Raw genomic sequence first — 21,702 nt, forward strand, 5'->3', positions numbered from 1 at the left:
CCTTACTCTAAAAAGTTACAGAGGAAAAATTTGGTTTTAAATATGAGATGTGGCACAAGGAAAATGTCCAAGAGGCATCACCAGCTTCAGTTATCTTGTAAAGAAAAGAAACATGGAGTATCTGAGCACATCTGTGAAACTGTCTGCCAACTGGTGCCAACATACCTGCACTACTGCTTACATGTTAAAGCAAAGTGCACACAAATATTTTGAGACCCAATTTTGGCTTAAAAAATACATCAGTTTTTAAGGAAAAATTTGTCCATAAGATCCATTTTTTTTTCTTTGCCTTTTTTGCTGCTGTAAAATCATGTGGGGGGGGGGGGGGGAAACATTGCATAAAATGGACTTTTTTAGAAAATGTCACCTAATTTTTTTGTCTGTAATAATTATGGACACATAATGAAACTACATGTGAATTGAATGATGTTTTCCCATTTCATTTAATTGGAGAAAAAATTGCCTTTTTCACATCTTAAAATGAGTAAAAAAAAACAGCCTAAAGCAACAATATAGGGTTTCATAAACTTTTTAACACCCAATCAACATAAAATGGTGTTTATTAGTTATAATAAGAATTCATACAGATATTTTTATAACATACCTGTCATGTCCAGACTAATATTGTGTATATTCGATGATAGGAGATTGGCTCTCATCCCCAGGGCCCATGCTGAGTGAAACTGAATAGCACTGTAGTGAGGGAGAGTGTTATACCAAGCAGTTGTGAAAATAATTGTATCTACATTGTGGTGAGTGACTAAGGTTACAGCAGGGTTATAGAACAATATATCATAACAGATGAAAATGCCAAACTTTCCAAATGGTGTATCAAATGTACTTATCTCTGGTTTTTCTGGAACATTAAATTGTGGTTCACCAAAGAAGAGATGGTACTGCAAAAAAATATATATATAATTTGATAATAGTAAAATTGTATTATTATTATTATTATTATTATTATTATTATTATTATTATTATTATTATTAAAAGTAATACATAGAATTATATATAACCATTATCACAGAGAGATTTTTTAAGAGTAGTGAGACTATGGAACTCTCTACCACATGATCTTGTGATGACAAGTTCAAGGAAGTCCTGGTTATTTTTATTTAATTTTTTTTAAATATAATATTACAGGTTATGGATACTAGATTTATGTGGATAGAATGTTGATCCAGGGATTTATTCTGATTGCCATCTTGGGGTCGTGAAGGAATTTCTCCTCTGTCATGGGGCAATTGGCATGAGCCTCATGGGGGTTATTGCCTTCCTCTGGATCAACACAGTAGGGTTACTAATTTGGACCAGATGGACTCTTGTTCAAATGGAGGCTCAAAAGGTGTCTCCCAACCACCACTCACTCCAGATGGGACACTAAGATGTTTACTCTACTCACCTCTGCTGGGCATATAGCCGCTGACGGGGTGACATGCAGGATCCATTATCAATTTAAAAAAAACACCTGTGAGCGGGGAGGGGTGCATGGCTAAAGAGGGAGAGGGAGATTTATCACTGCTCATCAAATGTCCAATACTTTTCCTAAAGTAAAGCATCGCCATGGCAGTATCATGCTGTGATGGTTTTTTACAAAGGCTGGGACATATTCTTAATGAAAACCTGATCCAGAGTGCTTTGAATCTCTGATTGAGCTAAAGGTTCACCTTTCAACAAGAGAACACATGAGTAACTTAGGGACAACTCTATGAATGTTCTTGAAGGGCCAACAAGAGCCCTGACTTGAATGCAAACAAACATCTCTGTTAAGACCTAAAAATGCCTTCCACCGACAGTCCCCAGCCAACCTAAGGGAACCTGAAAGGATCTGCAGAAAAGAATGGCAAAAAATCCCCAAATCCAGATACGCAAACCTTGATGCATCAAAAACAAATTGAGCCCTCTGACACATGTAAAGGTGCTAGAATAGTACAACAGATAGCCGCCATAAGGGTTAATGGATCCTTTGCATATCATGTGTCAAACTAAAACATAACTTTTATTATACACTAAGTATTAATATAAGGTGAGTGAGTTATGAGGTGATTAAAAACACTGTCCCTATGGTCTCAGATTTGTATATGTACCACTATCAGTTTCAGGGGTCCTGCTAGTGACACAACCTCTACAGTTCACTGCAGCTCAGTTACACGCTGCTTAAATGGGCACTGTGAGATAAAAAAAAAATTATATGTTATTACTGATAAAAAATAAAGATCTTTTGTAATAGGGTTGTTTAAAAACTTTTTAAAATTTTATTAAGAAAACAGCTCCTGAAAATCTGACCATACCTACAGGAACACTAACCAGTCCTGCAGCAGCATCAGGTTTGTCCATGACTCAAGGACAATAGATGACACATGGACAAGGCTGCATGAGCCGACACACCAATCACCTCCCATCACCACAAGGAGTGACACGCCCCTGAGAGGATTTCTAACACTGTGAGTTAATGAAAACAGGTATTTTTATAATAAATATAAGTGTTAGAGGCATAAAAATTTGATGTACATGATAAGGATCAGCCAAGAACACTGCATGCCCTCTAAAGTAACTTGATGGGCGATAGGCTATGACAGGCGGCAAGTCAGATTGTCAGACAGGTCTCCTAGGGAGTGTGTCAGACTTGTGGTGTGACCAGCGCACCACAGTCCAGAACAGAACAAAATATAAAGATGTGAAAGGGTCTGAAAACTTTCTTAAAGGGGTTCTCCGGTGCTTAAACATCTTATCCCCTATCCAAAGGATAGGGGATAAGATGCCTGATCGCGGGAGTCCCGCCACTGGGGACCCCCTGGATCATGCACGCGGCACCCCGTTTGTAATCAGTCCCCGGAGCGTGTTCGCTCCGGGACCAATTACCGGCGACTACAGGGCGGGCGGCGTGTGATGTCACGCTCCGCCCCTCAATGCAAGCCTACGGGAGGGGGCGTGATAGCTATCACGCCCCCTCCCATAGACTTGCATTGAGGGGCAGAGTGTGACATGACACGGGGGTGGAGGCGTGACATTACACGCCGCCCGCCCTGTAGTCGCCGGTAATCAGTCCCGGATCGAACACGCTCCGGGGACTGATTACGAACGGGGTGCCGCGTACATGATCCCGGGGGTCCCCAGCGGCGGGACTCCCGCTATCAGGCATCTTATCCCCTATCCTTTGGATAGGGGATAAGATGTTTAAGCACCGGAGAACCCCTTTAATGCATTTTATCTAGCAAATATACAGTAAGTAAGGCTGTGCATTAACCCCTTAAGGACCAAGGACGTACTGGTACGTCCTTGGTCCTGCTCCCGTGACATAACGCGGGGTTACACGGTAACCCCGCGTCATATCACGGCGGGCCCGGCGTCATAGTGAAGCCAGGACCCGCCGCTAATAGCGCGGCTAAAACCGAAAGTGAAAGCTGCCGGTTAACTCAGTGGGCTGTTCGGGATAGCCGCGGTGAAATCGCGGCATTCCGAACAGCTTACAGGACAGCGGGAGGGCCCCTACCTGCCTCCTCACTGTCCGATCGCCGAATGACTGCTCAGTGCCTGAGATCCAGGCATGAGCAGTCATGCGGCAGAATCGTCGATCACTGGTTTCCTATGAGAAACCAGTGATCAATGATGAAGATCAGTGTGTGCAGTGTTATAGGTCCCTATGGGACCTATAACACTGCAAAAAAAAAAGTGAAAAAAAAAAGTGAATAAAGATCATTTAACCCCTCCCCTATTAAAAGTTTGAATCACCCCCCTTTTCCCATAAAAAAAAAACCAGTGTAAATAAAAATAAAAATAAACATATATGGTATCACCGTGTGCGAAAATGTCCGAATTATAAAAATATATCATTAATTAAACCGCGCGCAAAAAAATTCCAAAGTCCAAAATAGTGCATTTTTGGTAACTTTTTATATCATTTAAGTCCTATCAATGCAAAAATGGTACAGTTAAAAACTTCAGATCACGGCGCAAAAAATGAGCCCTCATACCGCCCCATACACGGAAAAATAAAAAAAAGTTATAGGGGTCAGAAATGACAATTTTAAAACGTATTAATTTTTGTGCATGTAGTTATGATTTTTTCCAGAAGTACGACAAAATCAAACCTATATAAGTAGGGTATCATTTTAATCGTATGGACCTAGAGAATAAAGGATAAGGTGTCATTTTTACCGAAAAATGTACTACGTAGAAACGGAAGCCCCAAAAATTACAAAACCGCGGGTTTTTTTTCAATTTTGTCGCACAATGATTTTTTTTTCCGTTTCACCGTAGATTTTTGGGCAAAATTACTGACGTCATTACAAAGTAGAATTGGTGGCACAAAAAATAAGCCATCATATGGATTTTTAGGTGCAAAATTGAAAGAGTTGAAAGCAAAAAACGAAAATGCAAAAACGGAAAAAACCCCGGTCCTTAAGGGGTTAAAGCATAGCTACGGGAGGGAGGGGTGGTACACAAATGCTATTTAAGGCCCAGTTCTATATTTCTTTGTCTTTTTCATAATTTGCATTTTACAAAAATTTATGAAACCCACCTTGTGATAGCGTGCTACAAGTTTCCCTTCTGGATCAAACACAACTGTGGTATCATAGAAATAATATCCATCTGGAGGGCAATGGGAGTCACTGGCATTACAACATTTTTTGTCACCAAAATTTGCAGCAAAATAAATGGAATTGTTTTTTGCAATGCAGCTTAGTCTTCTCTGTACTGGCGCTCGACCAAACCTAAATGCATTTCCATAAAGGAGTGAGAATGTTAAAATGACATATTTCCTTTTCTTTTAGCAAGAATAACACAGAGCACTTTTTGGAAAAATATTGCAGTTTTTGGGGCAGTTTTTTCAGCAATGTAAGAAGTAGAATGGAAAAGATGAGTGAAGGACTTATACTTCTCCTTCCTGTTAAAACTACTTCTAGCTTTGGCTAGAGAAAAACTGTATCAAACACTGCAGTGGCTGTTTCCCAAAAGCAGCTCTAAACTAAGAAAACTTCTGATAGTCATTAGGAAGGGGAGAAGTCAGTCATGGAGCTTACATGACAGAGAAAACAACATGGTACTCCGGTGGAAACATTATTATATTTTTTAATCTCTTTTTAAAAATCTTAATCATTCCAGTACTTATCAGCTGCTGTATACTACAAAGGAAGTTGTATAGTTCCTTTCTGCCTAACCACAGTTCTCTCTGCTGACACTTCTGTTCATGTCACTTCATGTCAGGAACTGCCCAGAGCAGGAGCAAATCCCCATAGCAAACCTATCCTGCTCTGGACAGTTCCTGACATAAACAAACAGAGGTGTCAGCAGAGAGCACTGTGGTCAGACAGAAAAGAAATTCAAAAAGAAAAGAACTTCCTGTGCAGCATACAGCAGCTGATATGTACTGAACGGATTAAGATTTTTAAATAGAAGTCATTTACAAATCTGTTTTAACTTTCTGGCACCAGTTGATTTATAAAAAAAAAAAATAATATACAACTAATTTTTCTCCATTGTCAGATAAATGTAGCTCATGACTAGTTTTCCACTGGAGTAACCCTTTAACCCCTTAACGACATTGGTCTCAGATGTACGTCATGGTGCTGTGGTACTTCGCTCACTATGACGTACATTTACGCCATGTACATGACACTCGAATTGGACCAGTGCATCATGCACAGCAGCTCCCGGCTGCTGTCAGCAACCAGGGACCCACCGGTAATGGCGGACATGTCCCCTCAGATGCCGTGATCAATACAGATCCGATTATCCAGCATGGCGGCTAGAGGTCAAGAAGGACAGAGCAGAAGATAGCCAATAACACTGATCAGTGCTATGTCTATGCATAGCACTAAACAGTATTAGCAATCAAATGATTGTTATAAATAGTCCCATATGGGGACATTAAAAATTGCTGCTTTTTTTTTTGTCACATTTTATTTAAGAAAAAAAAATGATCAGAAAGTGATGTCAAATACAAGCAAAAGTGGTACAGCTAAAAATGACAGATCACAGCGCAAAAAAATTGCCCTCATACCACCCCGTATACAGAAAAAATGAAAAAGTTATAGGTGGTCAAAATAGGGCAATTTTAAACATACTAATTTTGTAAAAATAGTTTGAGATTTTTTTTAAACGGTACAATTAAAAAAACTCATATATAACATGGGTATCATTTTAATCGTACTGACCCACAGAATAAAGAAAACATGTCATTTTTACCAGAAAGTGTACAACGTGAAAACAAAACCTTCCAAAATTTCATAAATTGTGGCTTTCTTTTCAATGTCCCCACATAAATAAAAAATTTTTAGTTGTGCCATACTTTTTATGGTAAAATGAGTGATGTAATTACAAAGTAAAATTGATGATGCAAAAAACAAACCCTCATGTGGGTCTGTGTATGAAAATATAAAAAAAGAGTTATGATTTTTAGGAGGTAAGGAGGAAAAAACGAAAATGCAAAAATAAAATTGGCCTGGTCCTTAAAGGGGTACTCTGCCCCTAGACATCTTATCCCCTATCCAAAGGATAGGGGATAAGATGTCAGATCGCCGCGGTCCCGCTGCTGGGGAGCCCCGGGATCCCCGCTGCGGCACTGCGCTATCATTACAGCACAGAGCGAGTTCGCTCTGTGCGTAATGACGGGCGATACAGGGGACGGAGCAGAGTGACTTCATGGCTCCGCCCCTCATGACATCACGGCCCGTCCTCTTAATGTAAGTCTATGGGAGGGGGCGTGACGACTGCCACATCCCCTCCCATTGACTTGTATTGAAAGGGGCGGGCCCTGATGTCAAGAGGGGCGGAGCCATGACATAACGATGCTCCGGCCCCTGTATTGCCCGTCATTACGGGCAGAGCGAACTCGCTCTGTGCTGTAATGATAGCACAGTGCCGCAGCGGCAATCCCGAGGCTCCCCAGCAGCGGGACCGCGGCGATCTGACATCTTATCCCCTATCCTTTGGATAGGGGATAAGATGTCTAGGGACGGAGTACCCCTTTAAGGCCCAATGGTCTTGGTCCTTAAGGGGTTAAAGAGTACCTGTCATCAATTAAAACTTTTAATATAGTGTTCCTTGTGTAATTAGCAGGCACTTTCCCATTAACTTTCCCATAAATATGTTTAAAATGCAATATAGGAAACGGCCACTAGGTGGCTCTGTTCAGTTCTCTGCTACATTGGGAGTTCGATCTTTCCCCCCCCTGGCAGGAGTCCAAACTCAGGAGCTTGATTGTCAGCTGCACAGATAGTGAAAGCTATATAGATTCTCAGAGAAACCCACATAGACTGACAGCTGAAGTAGAGCCTCACTGAAATCTTCAGAGACTGAAACATGCACAGAGCCTGATGTCTTCTATTCATCACAGCGCTGCAACCATGTGAAGGCAGAAGTGTTCCCCCAGCAGGCTTCAGAGATGTCATGCCTACTGGGAAACGCCCACTTTCTCCTGCTGGGAAATTGCACTATGCGAGCAAGAAGAAAGGTAAGATACACAGCTTTTAAAGCTCTGATATTGTTTTTAAGGGCAGGAGAGGTGTTAGGAGTAGTTAGGGAACATAGTCTGAGGTAGATGAGAACAATTTATTTGGTGACAGGTACTTTTTAATGCCCTGACATGACTCTTGAAGTGTCAAAGAGGTGGAATCTGCTCCTTACATGCACAAAGCACCCTGTAATGAGAAACTTCCAGGTCCACCAACTATGACAGAAAGCTCTACCATTTTTTTGATTGGACACTAGAGTTGTCAATTATAGATGAGAGGTAGGGCTAAAGAGGCTTAGGGTGTGGAAGGAAAACATCCGGCCTCTTTAAACTCTGCGGAATGTCTGCACAGAGATTTTCTGTGTGGACATTCCGGCGTGTGAACATAGCCTTATACAGGATGTATACTCCCTAATTTTTATTGTAGCAAAGAGTCATATTCAGTGTTATCACATGAAAATATATAATAAAACATTTACAAAATCACAAGGGGTGTACTCTGTATATCTCAACATTTTGACAGAATTAGCTTTTAAAGGGGTACCACGGTGGAAATGTTTTTATTTTCTTAATCAACTGGTGCCAGAAAGTTAAACAGATTTGTAAAATTACTTCTATAAAAAAATCGTAATCCTTCCAGTACTTATCAGCTCCTCCATACTACAGAGGAAATTATTTTCTTTTTGGAACACAGAGCTCTCTGCTGACATCAGGAGCAAAATGCTCTCTGCTGACATCTGTCCATTTTAGGAACTGTCCAGAGCAGCATATGTTTGCTATGGGGATTTTCTCCTACTCTGGACAGTTCTTAAAATGAACAGAGATGTCAGCAGAGAGCACTGTGCTCGTGATTCAGCAAAGAGCTCTGTGTTCCAAAAAGAAAATCATTTCCTCTGTAGTATTCAGCAGCTAATAAATACTGGAAGGATTAAGATTTTTTAATAGAAGTAATTTATAAATCTGTTGAACTTTCTGGCACCAGTTTATTTAAAAAAAAAATTATAATAATACGTTTTCCACCGGAGTACCCCTTTAACTTATGAATACTTTTAGTAAAACAGAAATTCTTTTGGTAACAGTAAAATTCTCTTCTGAGCAAAATATTATAAACAATGAACACGAGATTCTTGGTACACTGTTTGTGACCAAACTGCATAAGATATCTGACTGGGAATCCCTAAAAAACACCAAAATGCATGACAAGACAGACTTGGAAGAGAAGCCAAGGTATACATTGTCATTTGCTATAAACAGTATGAAAGCTCTGGCATCTTTCACAAAGGACAGAGGAATAGGAAACATTTTACAAAGTAACCTTCCTATGTTCCCCCGTTGTGCCGATATCGATGTTCCATTCTCCGGTCCCTGTCTTCTTCTGCTTCCTGCGGGATGGCGAGTTACGCAGCGCTCAGCTTATCACAGGCCGCAACAGGACAATACTGCCGCTGGTGATACGCTGAGCACATTGGGACTCACTGTCCTGGGAGACACCTATATCGGCACAACAGGGAAATGTAGGAAGGGGAGTTAAAGTGTGTTTAGCTTTGAAGCCCAAGCACAAAAGGGTTAAATTAATAATGATAATAAATAAAATAAATAATAAAATAATAAATAAAAAGCACCATAGTACTCCTTTAAGGTACATTAGATGTACCATGTTTGCTGGGGATTTGATGTTGCAAACAATGGGGGAGATTTATCAAAACCTGTCCAGAGGAAAAGTCGCCCAGTTGCCCATAGCAACCAATAAGATTGCTTCTTTCATTTTGCAGAGGCCTTGTTAAAAATGAAAGAAGCAATCTGATTGGTTGCTATGGACAACTGGGCAACTTTTCCTCTGGACAGGTTTTGATAAATCTCCCCTAATGTTACTAAAGGACTGAACACCGCATCGAATCTGCAACAAACACTCTATGGGGCAGATTTATCAAAACCTGTCAAGAGGAAAAGTTGCTGAGTTGCCCATAGCAACCAATCAGATCTCTTATTTCACTTTTGAAAAGGCCTCTGAAAAATGAAAGAAGCAATCTGATTGGTTGCAATGAGCAACTCAGCAACTTTTCCTCTAGACAGGTTTTGATAAATCTCCCCCTATACCCTTATACGGTACGTTCTGAATATACTGAAGCTATGAATAAACATTATAACTATTACATATGAAAATGATATGACATTTACAGGACATACCTGTGTGGATCATTGCATGGAATCCAATTGACCGCTGGGTCAGGGATATCTTCCAGATAGGGAAATACATTTTCTCTGCTTAAATCAAAACAACATATAGCATATTCTGGTGTGACTACGATGTGTGCTCCCTGCAGACACAATAAATATTTTACATAAAAATAGAGGCTAAAAACGTATAAATACACATCATATAATATGGATCATACTGTAAAATAGTGATATGGAACAAATCATGACAATTTATTTAATGAATGCAATTATTTAAGAATGATCTCACCAATTTAGAAGTACAGCCTCTCACATGTGAGTGCAACCTTGACAAAAAATGACAATTTGCTACAATGTACAGTAGTTACAGTCTGTATAACAAAGTTTAATGTTGTTTTCCCTTAAAAAAGCTCAACACACAGACATTAATGTCTAAACTGTGGCAACAAAAGTGAGCACACCCCTAAGAGGACATGTCCAAATTGGGCCCAAAATGTCAATATTTTGCATGGCAACTTTTATTTTTCAGCACTGTTCAGCACCAGGTCCTCTTCCACTCCTCCATGATGACATCACAGAGATGGTGGATGTTAGAGACATTGCGCTCCCCCACCTTCTGTTTGAGGATTTCCCACAGATGCTCAATAGATAGGCATTAGATCTGGAGATATGCTCGGTTAGGCCATCATCTTTACTCTTAGCTTCTTTAGCAAGGCAATGGTCGTCTTGGAGGTGTTTTGGTGTTATCATGTTGAAATGCCGAACTGCGGTTGAGTCTACGAAGGGAGGGGATCATACTTTTCTTTAGTATGTCATAGTACATGTTGGCATTTATGGTTCCTTTAATGAACTATAGCTCCCCAGTAGACCATGACACTCCCACCACCATGCTTGACTGTAAGCAAGATACACTTGTCTTTTGTACTCCACACCTGGTTGCACACCTGGGACCACAGAATATGGTTCCAGTAATCCATGTGCTTAGTCCGCTTGTCTTCAGCAAACTGTTTGTGGGCTTTTTAGAAAAAGCTTCCTTCTGGGATGACAGCCATGCAGACCAATTTCATGCAGTGTGCGGCGTATGGTCTGACCTCTGACAGATTGAGCCCCCATCCCATTAAAGGGGTACTCCGGTGAAAAGCTTTTTTCTTTTAAATCAACTGGTGGCAGAAAGTTAAACATATTTGTAAATTACTTCTATTAAAAAATCTTAATCCTTCCTGTACTTATTAGCTGCTGAATACTACAGAGGAAATTCTTTTCTTTTTGGAATGCCCTCTGATGACATCACGAGCACAGTTCTCTCTGCTGACGTTATTATAATAATAATAACGCTTTATTTATTGTTGTCCTTAGTGGGATTTGAACCCAAGGCCCCAGCACTGCAAGGCAGCAGTGCTAACCACTAAGCCACCATGCTGCCCTTAGCATACATCTGCTAGGCATCTGCTATGCATGGTTGCTAAAATGGACAGAGATGTCAGCAGAGAGCACTGTGCTTGTGATGTCATCAGTGTTCCAAAAAGAAAGGAATTTCCTCTGTAGCATTCAGCAGCTAATAAGTACTGGAACGATTAAGATTTTTTAATAGAAGTAATTTACAAATCTGTTTAACTTTCTGCCACCAGTTGATTTAAAAGAAAAAAGGTTTTCACCGGAGTACCCCTTTAACCCCTTAGGGACTAATAGAATTAATTTACAAATCTGTTTAACTTTCTGGCACCAGTTGATTTAGAAAAAAAAAAAAAAAAAGTTTTCCACTGGAGTAAAAAAAGTTTTCCACTGGAGTACCCCTTTAAGGACCAGGCTAATTTTAGTTTTTGCATTTTTGTTTTTTCCTCCTCCCCTTCTAAAAATCATACCGCTTAAAATTTTGCACCTACCAACCCATATCAGGGCTTATTTTTTGCACCACTATTTATACTTTCTAATGACATCAATCATTTAATAACAATATATCGCAAAACAAAAAATATATATATTTGTGGGGTGAAATTGAAAAAAAACCGCCCTTTTGTAACTTTTGGGGGCTTCCGTTTAAACACAGTGCAATTTTCGGTAAAAATGACACCTTATCTTTATTATGTAGGTCCATACGGCTAAAAGGATACCTAATTTATGCAAAATTTGGGACATTGGTATTTTTTTTATGTGTACGCCATTGACCGTGCGGTTTAGCTAACCATATATTTTAATAGTTCGGATATTTACGCATGTGGTACCACGTATGATAATTTTTTATTACATAATTTTATTTTATTTTTTAAATGGGAAAAGGGGGTGATTTAAACTTAATAGAGAAGGGGTTGATTCACTTATTTTAAATTCTTTTGACATTTTTTTTTTAGCTAAAACATGCAATCCTCTGAATGCATATACTGATCAATGCTATGCCATAGCATAGCATTGATCAGTGTAACCGGCGCTCTGCTGTTCTAGCCTGGCATGGTGCAGTAGATCACCAATCGGATGACAGAGAGGCAGGCGAGGACCTTCTCGTCATCTGGTAAGCTGATCGGGACATTGAGATTATATCGCGATAGTCCCAATCAGCTCCGCTGAGCTGCGGGGACAGTTTCACTTTCATTTTAGATGCCGCAATCAACTTTGATCGCGGCATCAAAAGGGTTAATGCCAGGCATCGGCGGCGCCCGGCATTAGTTGTGGGTTCTGGCTGCCCATAGCAACCAGGATGCATGGGGTTTAACCCATTCTCCGCTGGTGAGAACGGTTTAAACCCCACAAATGGCACCAGGGCCTACAGGTATGTCCTGTGTCTTTAATTACCAGGACATCATGGCATACCTATACGCCCTGAGTCCTGAAGGGGTTAACCTCTGCAGCCAGCTGGCAGCACTCACACATCTATTCCCAAAGACAACCTCAGTTATGTTGCAGAGCATGTGCACTTAACTTCTTTGGTTGGCCATGGCGAGGCCTGTTATGAGTGGAACCTGTCCTGTGAAACCTCTGTATGGTCTTACCCACTATGAATTGCCCATTTTCACCACAAGGATTAGGCTTTCAATTTTGCACCTACAGACCCATATAAGGGCTTATTTTTTGCGCCACCAATTCTACTTTGTAATAGCATCAATTATTTAATAACAAAATCTACCGCAAAAACTAAAAATATATATTTGTGGGGTTGAAAAAAAATGCCATTTTGTAACTTTTGGGGGCTTCCGTTTCTACACAGTGCAATTTTTGTTAAAAATGACACCTTACCTTTATTCTTTAGGTCCAAATGGTTACAAGGATACCCAATATAAGTAGGTTTTATTTTATTACTTAAAAAAAATCTTACATGCAGCAAAATTGTTTAAAATTGTGATCTTCAGGCCCCTATAACTTTTTTATTTTTCCACATACAGAGATACATGAGGGCTCATGACCGTGCAGTTTAGATAACCCTATATTTTAATAGTTCGGACCTTTACGCACGCGGCGGTACCACATATGATTATTTTTACTTTTTATTACATAATTTTATTTAAAAAAATGGGTAAAGGAGGGGATTTCAACTTTTAAGAGGGAAGGGTTTAAATCTGCCATGACAATTTCACTTTCATTTTAGACGCCTCGATCAGCTTTGATCACAGCGTCTAAAGGGTTAATGCTGGGCATCGGCCTGATCAGCAGTGCCCGGCATTAGCCATGGGTCCTGGCTGTCCTTAGCAACTGGGATCCACGGGGTTTAACCGGTTCTCCGCTGGTGAGAATGGTTTAAACCCCTTTAATGGGACCAGGACGTACATGTACGTCCTCTGTTCTTAAAGGGGTTATCCAGGAAAAAAAACTTTTTTTTATATATCAACTGGCTCAAGAAAGTTAAACAGATTTGTAAATTATGAAGAAAGCAGGTAGATGCCAGTGATTAAGAAACTTCACCTTTATTGGAACCACGTAAAATCGTCGACATGGAGAGACTTCAATAAGACAAACATTTAAAATTCCAGGAATCAGCGCCAAGCATGACAGTTGCCGTGCGGTGGCCGGGTGAGCTGACCATTTTCCTACTTTGCTCTATTGCCTTGAGTGCTCCTCACACTTGTCGTGCTCCCGGTTCACATGTCCTCTCCAACGGAAACCGGTGCCCCGGTCCCGATCATGGAAGAGGGGTTACTTCTCCTGAAGGACGTTGATAACCGCATTGAACGCTGCGATACAGCATTGGAAATAATTGACATGGATCGAGCTTCACATGACATACAGTTGAAAATGCACCTTTATTCCTTGGAAAAGCTACTGGTCAAGGAGACCAAACTGTGGTGGGAGGTTACATCTATGGAGACGTATTTATCCAAGGGCCTCATTCCTCGGGGCTTACATCTAAAAAAAATCCCCACCATCAACATAAAGGAGGAACACCAAACAATGAGGAATGACGCTCTGAGTGAATGTTCTGCTAAATTGATTAACGTCCTGGTTTTATCCCAAAAGGAATCACTTGTGCTAGTGAAATCGGATATAAAAAAAACGCAGGACTTTCTTTCTCCGCATGCTGGTACCACCCTGTTGTGTGAACAGGACTCTAAATTGAAACAAAATATAGCGAATCTCGAACAAATTATCAAGGAAACCAAGAAAAGCAAATTTCGAAGGGACTTGCATGATCATCAGTCGAATAAAGTTTATGCCTGGAGAGCTTGGGACAAGTTCCTTCCATCTCGTTCTATTCTGAAAAAAGGTGATTAACCCGGTTATCACCATAAAAGATATCATCCTAGAAACCAACGGGTCACCTTTAGTTCAGCAGAATCGGAGGCTTCCGATACACAATCCGATGCTTCAGATTTCACGGCTTCGGACGACCGTCCTAATTCTAACTTAAATGGCTCCACCAGTGATTTTAAGAGATCAAAAAACGCAGGCGGAGGGGGGGGGGGGGGGGGGGGGCGCAAACACAAATCCAAGAAGGTCCACCAGAGATTTCAAGAAGCGTCACAAGTAAGCCCAAATCTGGATGTGATTGTTTTGTCTCCATTAACTCTTACTTCCTCGCATCTCTCTGTTTTGGCCAAAGGACTGGGTTTCTCACCATCTACCCACTTTAACGTATTTAATACCATCTTGGACATCAACAAATTTGTCAGAACTTTGACTTTAAAGAAACATTTCGATACAGTGGACTCTGTTGAATCTAATGTAGCTCCATTGTCTAGTGAGGTTTCCACGGCATCACATGTGTCTCTTAACAATAATTTTTCTTCCTTCCATGACCAAAATGTGTTCTGTGATTTATTGTCATTGGATTTTGAGACACGGCGACATGTGATCACAGTGTCCACCTCACCGTCCTTCAAAATAAAAAATCCTGAAATCTATCCTGTTGGCTCTAGGAGTCCTTACATGGACACCTTTCAAGACATGGTCATGAAAGAGTTAGTTGAACTTAAACGTTCCGGTATAGGACCCAGAGCCAACAATCTACCAAAATCTGAAAGAACTGCTCTAAAAGATTTGAGAGATAACAACAATTGGGTTATTCGATCAGCTGACAAGGGGGGGGGGGCGTTACATGCATGGATGTAGATCTTTATTGTATGCTTAATAAGCGTATCTTAAATAATGAGGTCACATATACACCTATTACATATAATCCCACCACTTCGTTTTCTTCTAAACTGGAATCGTTACTTAGATATAGTTTATCTTTAGGGGTACTATCACAAAAAGAGTTTGATTATATATGGGTTTCTAATCCCATTACACCAATATTTCATTCTTTACCGAAGATTCACAAGGGCCAATTCCCGCATCCTATGAGACCCATAGTGGCGGGTATTGGTTCCCTTAATGAACTACTTTGTGAATGGGTAGATTCACTTCTCCAACCCCTTGTCTCTACGTGTCCTAGCCACATTAAAGATTCCCAACATTTACTTTCGATAATGAATCAAATTGAGTGGCATACTTCTTACTCGTGGCCTACAATGGACATCAAATCTTTGTATTCTTCTCTCCCTCATTCACTTTCACTTCGAGCAGTGTCGGATATAATTTACAGTTTTTCCACTTATAGTGAGGACTTGTGCCAGTTTGTTCTCGAGGCTTTGAATTATATATTAACTCATAATTTCTTTATATTTCAGGACCAATACTATGTTCAGAGGATGGGTGCCTCAATGGGGGCCAAATCCTCCCCTTCAGTGGCAAATATTTTTGTCCACTGGTGGGGGATGCAATATATATTTTCTGACATCAACCCCTTCTTTTCCAACATTGTTTGGTACGGAAGATATGTTGACGATGTCATCATAATTTGGTCGTCCTCCGAACACAGTGCTTCCTGTTTTGTCGACTACGTTAACAATAATCCTCATAATTTGTTTTTTACATTAACCTGGCACAGATCCGTCACTCCATTTCTGGACATTTTACTTGATAGCAGACAGGGACGTGTTCACACTTCCACATACAGAAAATCGAAAGCTGGTAACACCATTCTGCGCGCAGAGTCATGTCACCCAAAACATACGGTTTTAGCCATCTCGCTGGGTGAACTGACTCATGCTCGCAGAAATTGTTCCACAGATGAATCTTTTCAAATAGAATCGGATAATATTTTTCATTGTTTGGGTCAGAGAGGTTACCAGCCCTGGTGTCTGAACAGAGCCAAATGGAAAGTTTTACAAAAATCTAGAGACAGCCTCCTTACACCAAAACCTAATCAAACATTTTCGAATATGGTATCGAAGCCTACCTTTACCACTACTTACAGTCTAGAATTCAATAGTAAATATAAAAAAAATGGCATACATTTTTCGAGTAGACGGGCCCCTAATCTAGGTAATCTTTTATCTCCGAGTGCCTTGCCACTTGCTTCCACTGCAGGTTTTCTTTCATGGATTAAACTGAATGGGTTTTTCAAATGCGGTTTACCTAGATGCGTCGTGTGTGTGCACATGCTGCCAAGACTTCTACGATTTCAATTCCTGATTCGAATTCTGTGCCGATTAAACAATTTATTAACTGTGAATCTACTCACGTAATATACAAAATAGATTGTAATAGCTGCAATGTATCCTATATCGGCAGCACTAAAAGAACCTTGAAAAAACGCATCCAGGAACATCTTAGAGCTATTGGTAGCAGTTCCTACACTAACGCATCAAATGTCTCCAAACATTTTAAAAATGTTCACGATGGTAATGTAGCCCACTTTTCTTTCTCAGGTATTGAGATAGTTTGTTCACATGACAGAGGTGGAAACCACATCAAATCATTACAAAATAGGGAAATCTTTTGGATTTACTCTTTGCGCACATTTCAACCACATGGGTTAAATTTTAAAATCGGACGTCATTCTTCATTACTAACTTGTGTTAGGTTGCCATTGATGCTTTATATATATATTATTATCTATTGTATTATTTTTTATAATCAGTGTTTTGGCAACCGTTTTCCTCTAAATATACACTTTGTGTCTCCCTAAAAAATATACAGGATTCATATCTATTGTTTGCACTTATTTTGTAACCATGGTTATAGGTGATTAATGATTTATGATTTTGTACCTGTTATATATAGCAGATGGGTGCCTCTACTTTTGGAACGGACAGGGTTAATCCCTGGTTCGTAGGATAGAAATCTTACTCACCTGTTCCATTAGGAGGCTGGGATTTATTCCCCCACCCTTCTGCTTCCCACCATGCATCTGATGAAAGGTCACATGACCTGAAACGCGTCATGCTTGGCGCTGATTCCTGAAATTTTAAATGTCTGTCTTATTGAAGACTCTCCATATCGATGATTTTACGTGGTTCCAATAAAGGTGAAGTTTCTTAATTGCTGGCATCTACCTGCTTTCTTCATATCCTTGGAGGATTATATTGCCGTGCGGTGGCCGGGTGAGCTGACCATTTTCCTACTTTGCTAGATTTGTAAATTACTTCTATTTAAAAAAATTTATCCTTTCAGTACTTATGAGCTTCTGAAGTTAAGGTTGTTCTTTTTTGTCTAAGTGCTCTCTGATGACATGTGTCTCGGGAACTGCCCAGTTTAGAAGAAAATCCCCATAGCAAACCTCTTCTAAACTGGGCAGTTCCTGAGACACGTGTCATCAGACATCAGGGCATACCTGTACACCCTGTGTCCTTGACAGGTTAAAAATAGAAAAATAAAAATATCGCCCTATAGTTAAAATTACTAATTACCTCCCTTTCCCCTTTAAAAAATTTAAATAAAAAATTCATGAACCTATCCAGTATAACCACATACAAAATTGTCCAAACTATGAAAATATAACATTATCGATCTTTCACATAAATAATGTAAACGAAAAAAACAAAACACAAAAACAAGTTAAATTACATAATTGCAGAATTAAAGATCACAAGACACAAAAGGAGCCTTGTTTTCCTAGTGAATCATAAAAAAAATTATTATACATAGAAATTGGGTATGGTTGTAATTGTACTGACATGAAAAATCATGATAGCATTATAGTGTATGTTACACCTAGCGCTCCTGCCGCACACACTGGCCGTGAGTGCTCCCCTGCTACGTCCGCTTCTGCTGGTGGGCCCAGGATTCGCCTGGCGGGACGTGCCCATATGCGAATCTCGGGCCATCACTGACCTTCGCTGCTGTTCCTCCTAGAGTGCGCGTGCGCCGGTGCTTTAAAGGGCCAGTGCACCCTTGATTGTTGCTTTCACCTGTGCCTTGTCTATAAGTGTGGTCACCTCCCACACCCCCTTGCCGGATCTTAGTGCCTTGTGCCTCAGAGAAAGCAGTCAGTGTGTTTGCCTTTCTGTTTTCCTGACTACTCCGCTTGTAACCTGACTACGCTCCTGTGCTGCCAGCCTACTGACCTTGCTATGTCCTGACTAGGCTTCTGTACCACCTGTCCTGTCTTCCTGCCAGCCTCTCTACGCGTCATCTCTCCTGAGTCTGTGTGGTCAAGTGATGCCAGGGGTAGCGGCCTGCCGCAGCAAGGCCATCCCGCTTTGCAGCAGGCTTTGGTGAAAACCAGCAGCACCTTAGACTCCGCTCCCTGGTACAGCTCATGTCATCTTCCACACAGGTCCAGAGGATCCACTACCACCTACCATAACAGTGTAACTGCACCTTTATTCTGTAGGTCCATATGGTTACAAGGATACCCAATTTATGTACGGTGAATGGTGTAAAAAATAAGACCCCACCCCCTCCCCTTTCTATATTTTTCTGATTTCACCTTAAATCATTTTTGATGAAGGGTGACAAAGGGAGTCTATATACAAAATTAATGTTTTGTAGCATACAACTCTTCTGTATACAAAAGTAGAAATTGCCACATTAATTTGACCAGCAGAATAATCGTGGTCATCTCTGTTATATACAGTAAAAATAACATAACAAACATCATGAGATTACCATAACACTGGGGCTAGCTTTTTGTGAACTGGTATTTCCTGTTTGACTTTTCTTTTTTTGACTACAAATCCCACAATTACATTTTCCTCCCTCCCACACATCAGCCATGCCACCCATTGAAACAAAAGACATGTGGTTTTCAATCAGGGTGACTACAGCTGTTGCATTAGTTGCAGATTGATCTCTCTCCCATCAAGCGATCCCTCCACCCATTGAAGCAGACAGGCTCCCTGTCATCAGCTGACTAGTGAGTCAGGTCTCGGCCGCATTGCAAGGTGGGAAAAATTTGATACAACAGTCATTTTGTATGCTGGTAAAATTAATATTGGAGTGAAAATCACAGAAGAATTGTGAGAAAACCATTACACACAGGTACAGACACTATATTATGAAGTACACTAACTTTACAGCCCCTAGCATAGTAAGATAAAAAAAATAATTCCTGAAATAACCCTTTAAATTGGCTGAGCTTTACATATGTGCGGTGTATAAAAAGAGAGCACATAGTAAATGTCCCCTATTATCTGTCCCTGCAATCCATGAGACCACAGAGAACTACTTTAAAATTTAAAATCTGAACATATATGCTGTAGCAACAAAGCCAATTTTATATTTTATATTATTATATATTATTTTATGTCAACAAATAATTTAATTACCAAAATTTGCAAACTTAAAGATCAAAATATTTATTGCAGTTTAATTTTGGAACATACAAGTGCAAAGTATTAAAATAACTTAAAACTATAATGTTACCTTCTGTGCTGCGGTTATTACTGCTGTTTCCAAAACATCTATATTTCTGTTCATTAAAGCCAAAGCTTCCTTTTGTGTTACAGGTGCCCGAGATGGGTCTGGGAAAAAAGGAACATGCTCATAGACTGCAGCAACAAATTTATCCAGGGAATAACTCAATCTTATGCTGCACGCTATACAGATTAAAATGCTGGGTAGGAACATAGTTTAGGAAGGTCAGATATGGCAGTACTGCGGACTACTCTGATCTGTGAAGGATAAGGAAATGTAGTGAGCAAATCCCCAAATAGGAGGAATACTAGTGTTGTGAAATGTATGCTGCAATCCAGAATTTGCATGTTCTCTAAATAGCTTCCATTGTGCAACTATTAAAATACTGTCTGTAAGCAGAAGATCAGGTTTTAGGATGAGCGCTTCACTTCCCAAACAGAAGCATTAAAAAGACATCCCCTTGAAGACATAAACAACAGATCTGGATGTGGTTACATTAAAGGAGTACTCCGGGATGGGAAAATTGCCCGTCATACTGCCGGCAGTAAAAAAAAAATAAAAAAGAGGTACATACCTTCCGTCGCTCCCCTGGTGCCTCCGGTAACCCGCTCAAGCCTCCGCCGCAATCCTCTTCCTGGTTGCCGGTGGTCGGCGAGTCATACTGCACTCAGCCAATCACCGGCCGCAGTGAAGTCCCTCCTCAGCCGGTGATAGTATGGCAGTGTGATGTTTTCGGCCCCAGCAGCAGTTTTTTTTTTTTCGACTGGCAATTTTTCCATCCCGGAGTACTCCTTTAATATGCATACAGTATACACACCAGTGTTAGTATGAAAAGGACAGAAAGAATGCTCTTTCTAGCTTGGTAAACTATCTAATACAGGTAGTTCATACTAATATTTAGCAGCTCTTTTTCCCCAATCTTTGAGAGCTGTGTTCACACATATTAGGATGGTTTCACACTGAATATTTCGGTCAGTAATTTCACCCTCATATTGGCAAGTATTTTTAGACAAAACCAGAAGGCGGCCCAAAACACATCATGAGCAATTAAATCAATAGAGCCAGGCAAAAAGAAGGTGATAGCATAAATCATCATCATGTTTACACTAAGTGCTGTCAATTATGTTGTTCCTGAGTTCATTTGGGCTGCATGGAGCATACATGAAACAATTATTAGTATATGAAACACACCAACTTGGTGCTGCCATACCTTTTTTGTTTTTAGTGTCCCGTTTTTATATTATTTAACTTTACTTGGTTTGTTTACTGTTATTTTTAATAAATAGAAAGCATTACTTCTTCGGATGATGGGTGTATTGCCAGCTGGAAGTTACAGACCTTTTTCTGTCAAGCAAGAGTGGTGACCTGTTGACCCACAAGAGAGTTACTTTCTGGTTTATTTGTGGAATCCGCATATACATTTTTGCAGGTTTAAACTGGCCCACCAAAGAAAGCACTGAGGATCTGGGCTCCAAAGGGTCTGCAGAAAAAAAAACAATTTGAAGCTGATCATTTACCAACCATATTTCTTATGGGTTGATTTATGACCAACCTAGTCAACTTTATTGATATATACACATTTGTGCTCAGAGCTTCACATTCATGCTCGGGATTACAAGGATACATTCATACCTAAATGAAAAAAACCTTAAAGGGGTATTTTTTTATTTGACTATGCTACAGGGGCTGTAAAGTTAGGGTTGTTCAAAATATAATGTCTGTACCTGTGTGTGACGGTTTTCTCACAATTCTTCTGTGATTTTCACTACAATATTTATTTTTACCGGCATACAAAATGACTGTTGTCTCAGATTTTTCTCAGGTTGCAATGCGGCCTAGACCTGACTCACTAGTCATCTGATGACAGGGAGCCTGTCTGCTTCAATGGGTAGAGAGATCAATCTGCAACTAATGCAACAGCTGTAGGCACCCTGATTGAAAACAACAGGTCTTTTGAATG

At 40.2% G+C, this 21,702-nt stretch overlaps 1 protein-coding gene across 1 annotated transcript in view; it reads right to left on the reverse strand.

Moving 5' to 3' along the window:
- Positions 1-20,110, reverse strand: part of LOC130360750 (pantetheinase-like) — a 30,508-nt gene extending 10,398 nt beyond the window's left edge. Inside the window, exons 1-4 of the mRNA XM_056563323.1 lie at positions 19,752-20,110; positions 9,645-9,775; positions 4,524-4,716; positions 605-896 (exon numbers count right to left, since the gene is read on the reverse strand). Coding sequence (XP_056419298.1) covers positions 605-896; positions 4,524-4,716; positions 9,645-9,775; positions 19,752-19,955 — 820 coding nt within the window. The 5' untranslated portion in view covers positions 19,956-20,110. The remainder of the gene's footprint in view (positions 1-604; positions 897-4,523; positions 4,717-9,644; positions 9,776-19,751) is intronic.
- Positions 20,111-21,702: the final 1,592 nt, after the last annotated feature.

The sequence above is a fragment of the Hyla sarda genome, chromosome 3 (genome assembly GCF_029499605.1).
Source record: "Hyla sarda isolate aHylSar1 chromosome 3, aHylSar1.hap1, whole genome shotgun sequence".
NCBI lineage: Eukaryota > Metazoa > Chordata > Amphibia > Anura > Hylidae > Hyla > Hyla sarda.